The following is a 5,775-nucleotide window of genomic DNA, read 5'->3' as shown; positions in this document are numbered from 1 at the left end:
AGGAAAATTTCAACTTTTTACCCCCAAAAAGATCGAAATTGTGTCAAAATTGGTCAAATTGTCCCGGTAAGGGTTGTAAAATTCACAAAATTTTTCTTTGTTTTCTCCTTTTTAGTCCCGGTAAGGGTCCGAGGATCAAAAGTCGGGCGGCACCCCCCCCCCCGTCAGCTCACAACCCTAGTACCCCCCCCGCCCCCCGGATTTTCAAGGCTTGTTTAGGGAGCACGTGATGTCGCTAAACTCTTCTAAAGAGCTTTACAATATTCAATTCGAAAACCAGACCCATTTTTCTCGTTTTTTATCTTCAAAAAGTTCTCTGAAAAGAATGGAAAGTGGGTATTTTTGATAAAGTAAGAAAGCTTTTACCGCTAAAGCGCTAAGCACCTGAATTTTCCTCAAAGCATTCACTGGAAGAATAAGAGGTGTTCCATATTTAACCCGGGGGGGGTACTACCCTTGTCGACCGACGGGGGTGCTCCGCTGAGGTTCGAAAAATGGACCCTACGTGGGACCATAGTATAAGAAAGCCGCGGCTGGAATGATAACATTTGAATTTCTACTGTTCTATCTCTGTCGTATTTGATGACTATTTGTTGATCAAGAAATAAGTAGTGTAGCATCTTTAATGGTAAACTTTATTAGTTTGTAGTTAATACTTACTTCGCAGTGCGTTTTAGACATTAATGATATGCCCTTGATAATACACTTGCATTATAATATCATTGTGCAGGAAAGATCAACAATAAGAAATTTAAACAAGCACAAAATGGCTGGGCTGAAAGAACTAAAAAATTAATAAGGTGCCTCGAAATGCCTTCACAATATTTCAGTGAAATCTTTCTAGAAATCAATGAAATAGTACATCAAGATAATTCTGTGAAAATTTCAAGCCAGCACCTTCAAAATTTATCATTCAAACCGACAGGAAAGTTGTTATCTTAAATATAGTTCTTATAATTTTAATTTTGGCGAAAAACTATCGTTTCCACAAAATACCCCTAAAATATGTCCAAAATCAGTTAAAGTGTTTCATTTTGTACAGATTCAAAGATATCTAGAAATAAAAAATCTTCTTGTGAAGGAAAATAAGAGAAAAATTTCAAAAACTATCTACCAATAATAGACTGACAATCTTGATGTTTTTATAAAGCTGGGAGACAGAGATGGAACAGCAATTAACTGAGAAGACAATGCGGTACATATTCCAGCCGCGGCTTTCTTATACTATGGTGGGACTCGAAATTTGCGAAAAAAGTGACCCTGAATGGGACTGAAATTCCAAAATTTTCTCAAATTTTCTACTTTTTCCCCAAAGTTTCCAAAAATAGGCACCCTACGAGGGACTGATTTTTCTATTTTGGTGGTTTTGCGACCCTACCTGGGACTCGTGGAGGTTAAATAAGGTACCCTGACCAGCGGAGCATCCCCGTAACCCAAAATCTTGCCCTAGTACCCCCCCCGGGGATATTTAATTAGACGATACTATCCCGTTTTAGTAAACGCGTGAAATATATATGCTCAGAGTTCACAGCCATCACACGGCAGTTTACGGTATAAATAGAGGCGGTAGAATTTAGAAGAAACGTTAAAACTGTGTATAAACACCTCCGCCCCGGGATAATCCCCATTTTATCGGATAACAGAGTCTCGAATTAAAGAGCGTCCACTGTAGTAAGATATATTTCGGTTCACAATTAAATCATTAAATACATTACAACGATTAGCTTATAAATTGTATTGTCTTAATAACAATAATAACAATAATAGCAATAATGGCTGCGTTTAGACCAGCTTGGCATTTGTAATTGCTTGCAGTATTCTTTTGAATTCTATTGTTCCGCGCAATTGTTCGGTTTGTCAAATGCCTAATGATGCCAGCGTGTTGGCATTTCGTTGGCATTTGAAATGCCATTTTGAGCAAAGGAATCCCTTTTTCTGGCATTTCAAATCAAACAAAGGAACCAAAACAAAGAGAAAAAATGACATTTTTGATTTTTGAAAGTATTTGCACGTTTTTTATTCAGTTCTTTCTATAGATTGTAAAATTTGCAAGATTTGCCATAGCCTAGCTCTACGGCAAAAAGTTTCAGTCTTAATGACTGCAGTTTTTGAGAAATTCCATGCTTTTCATTGTTTGATCTGTCAAAGTTGAACTTGAGGGAATCACCTTTTCAGTAATGACTCTAAAAAGACGATTCCTTAAATGCCATGACAGAAAATACAATGGAAAAGCTATTAAAATCGAATCCCTCATGAGCAAATGCCAAATTACAAATGCCAGTTGGTCTAAACGCAGCCAATAACTGATATTTTAAATGGCTGGCCATGGAATAACGACTAAGCTTTTAGGCAGTTCAGCCATTGTCTCCCCCAGGGACCACCGTAATAAATATGAATTAAGTTAAATTAAATTAAACAAGAACGAGGACTGGTAAAAATAAATTTCTCATTGAAAATATGCCGTTTGATCAAAATGATTTCTTTGTTAGTGAGTGCACCAGAGTTCTGTTGCCTTCATGACTTTCTTATCTTTCTTAGCAGCTTCGAATTCATCTTTCACTTGTTGAAAAAGATCTGGATTGGCCACAACCTCAACAGCGGTCAACGCCAAGCATTTAGCATTTATCAAAGTGGGTTTCTGATTATCTTCGTGCCCAGCCCACTTAACGAAACCGTGCGTGTGGTTCACCGCCTGTTCCTCACCTGTATAAATCTTAAAACCGGGGTGAAAGCCAGGCACTTTATGTGTGACGTTTCCCATATCAGTTGAGCCATTCATCCCACTGGCTTCTTCATCACTGAGAAATACGTTTCCGAAACTTTCAGCATGTTTCTTGTAGAGATCAATCAATACTTTGTTTGTTTTGACAGAGTCGATACCGTTTCCTGTATCTTCAAAATGCGGTGGTTCGCAACCTGTGTGAATATATATGTGAAAAGATATATTTTGGTTAAGCTTAAAAATGTGCATTATCATAAAATAATTTAAATGTTTTTAACATCAACTTAAAATATCAATTCACTTATGATATAACCAAGATTGAAGTAGTACTTTTTTTTCTTTTCAGAATATGTTGTTTCCTCTGACTCAATCCATTTTGCTACTGATTTTTAGAATTTTGTCAATCTTGTTTACGTCGATGCTTTAGGGAGCGTTAGATGTAAGAATAAAATAATGTAAGAAAGTATTTTATTTTTGATACTTTTCTTGGTAAAAAGCTGGGAAACTGTCAAAGTTAAAAGGACGACTTTGCGAGAATAAAATGGTACAGCTGAGCATTTATTTTAGATTTTTTACCTGTCGCTGCAGCTGCTCCTTCCGCACACTGCATAATTTGTTGGCGAATCTCATCACACTTATCCAAGTCTGGGCATCTGATCATAACTTTCATTTCCGCGAAATCGGGAATGACATTAATGACATCTCCGCCTCTCGTAATATTGATATGAATCCGGTTTATTGGCTCACATTGTTGTCGCAACATACTAATATTGTTATAACAAGATACACATGCATCAAGTGCGTTTTTACCTAACCAGGGCGCCAGGGCGGCATGAGATGGTGCTCCTGAAAAAGATAAACAATAATAGAACTATTTACTTTGTTAAAAATTTGACTTTCCATACCAGTAGTTAGTGAAGAATAATCTGGTCGTATTTTAATACACCCGTGTGTCATTCCCATTCGAAATTCATTGTTTAGAAATTGCACTCCAAAACCATCCCCACTGGATTTTTTAACCTTGGAACAATAGAATTTTTATCCCCGCTGTAGGGAAAAGTTTCACCGGGGCTGTGAGACAGGGGTATTTTAATAGCTAGAAGAAACTGCGCATACTGTCTGAACATGTTGAGTAACAAAAAATTTGATTTTTTACACTAACTTTTCGCCTTCTTGCGAAGCTACAAAGCCATTTCGCCAAATGTATAAACTCACCTTTAAATTGAATCATCATCTTGATATTGGCCAGCGTAACAGCTCCTGCAACTTCAGCAGGTGCTGGATGTGCCATGATACAAATATCTGCTTCATCAAAAAGTCCTTCTTTAATCATAAGGACTTTTCCACCTCCATTCTCTTCGCCGGGCGTACCGTAAACAATAATTTGCATTTTCATATGTTTGCTCGCATCATACACAGCTTTCAAGCCTATGGAATAAAGGAGGAAATTAGTTTACTTTTATTTAATGTTAGAAAGTCCCACTATCTAAAAACCTCCGAAGTCTTCGACCCAGGATTCAGAACTCTTATCAGTCATGCCGTAAAACCGATTTCTTCAATGGGTGTTTTCGAGTGATTCAAAGAAGGGACTATACGACAGAAAAAATAAAGGGCCGTTGTGGTTTCGTGGTTTTCTCTTAAGATGTTATGAGAAAAGAAATATTGTATACACCTTTTCGACTGTAGTCTCGTGGGCATTTTTTTGCCCGCTTTATCCCACCAAAACCACCCCAGTCCTTTTTTCGCACCTATAGACAATAGAAAAATACGTCAAAAAAGGATTGGCACGGTTTCAGTGGGATAAAAAGGACAAAAAAGTACCCACGCGACTACGTTCGAAAAGGTATATTACTTCTCACCTAATGCAGCTCCAATTCCCGCTTCAGCAATGAGATTATGTCCGCAAGCATGTTCATAATTCACCTCCCCTTCTTCTGTTTCGCCAAAAGGTAATGCATCGTATTCGCAACAAAGACCAACTTTCAATCCATCCGGATTTCCATACTTTGCAACAAAGGACGTTTTTAATCGGTTGTCCTCGGGCAACTTCTCCGAAACAGCGAACCCTTCTTTTCGAAGGAATTCGGTTATTACTTTCCTAGCGTTTGTTTCTTCGAAACCTACTTCGGCGTTTTTCCATAATTCGTCGCTGATATCTTTAAGTTCTGTTGCTTTGTTGTCAATCGCTTGCACAATGATGTCCCTTAGTAGTTGATTCATCTGAAATTTAAGAAAGATGCAATAATGAGTAGATTCAGAAATGCCCGGAAATGAATATCTTTTTTCGACGTTTAATCAGACATGGTTTCACGTTTAATTTCAAACGTAAGTCAATGTAAATTTGTACCTCAGACTCTCACGAATGTTCCCATCTCTTAGATAAACTGTTCTCTGTAAGGGTTAGATTTCGGGCCCTCGTTTAGCAAATACCTGTGTACTAACCAACCCTACACCCGGGGGGGGGGGGTACTAGGGTTGCGAGCTGACGGGGGAGGGGGTGCCGCCCGACTTTCGACCCTCGGACCCTTACCGGGAATAAAAAGGAGAAAACAAAGGAAAATTTTGTGAATTTTACGACCCTTACTGGGACAAATTTGACCAAATTTCAATCTTTCTGGGGGTAAAAATTTGAAATTTTCCTATTTCTCCTACACCTTTTGTGGGACTGAAATTTGATTTTCTGATTTTTCCTACCCTTAGCGGGACTTTGGAAATCCAAAAAAGGTACCCTTAAGGGCGGCACATACCCATCATCCATTTGCAATGAATGTCCATTAGTTTGTTTTAAGCATTGGCATATAGGAATTAGTGACCAAAAACACAAAAAATGCAAAAGTTTCTGCCCACGAAAGTTTCTACCCTTAAAGTAATAGATATAGAGACTGAAGAAGTGGATTACGGACATTCTCGCCTGATATTTCAACTACTAAAACCAGTTTATTCATTTACTAAGATTGCAAAGCAATGACGTTTTATGATTATCTGCTTACCTTTTAAGTTTTAATGTTGTTTGTCATTTGTTGTTGTTTGTTGTTTAAATGCTAAACTTCGTT

General features: G+C 37.9%; 1 protein-coding gene across 1 annotated transcript; it reads right to left on the bottom strand.

Moving 5' to 3' along the window:
* Positions 1-2,343: 2,343 nt before the first annotated feature.
* LOC136801450 (xaa-Arg dipeptidase-like) lies at positions 2,344-5,775 on the bottom strand. The gene is made up of 5 exons (XM_067058097.1): positions 5,713-5,775; positions 4,582-4,942; positions 3,938-4,150; positions 3,299-3,568; positions 2,344-2,916 (listed from the first exon to the last, which is right to left on the bottom strand). The coding sequence occupies exons 2-5, from the start codon at positions 4,940-4,942 to the stop codon at positions 2,486-2,488; spliced, it is 1,275 nt and encodes a 424-aa protein (XP_066914198.1). The 5' UTR covers positions 5,713-5,775; the 3' UTR covers positions 2,344-2,485.

The sequence above is a fragment of the Clytia hemisphaerica genome, unplaced genomic scaffold (genome assembly GCF_902728285.1).
Source record: "Clytia hemisphaerica strain Z4C2 unplaced genomic scaffold, Clytia hemisphaerica genome assembly, whole genome shotgun sequence".
NCBI lineage: Eukaryota > Metazoa > Cnidaria > Hydrozoa > Leptothecata > Clytiidae > Clytia > Clytia hemisphaerica.
This window is presented reverse-complemented; position numbering and strand designations above follow the sequence as displayed.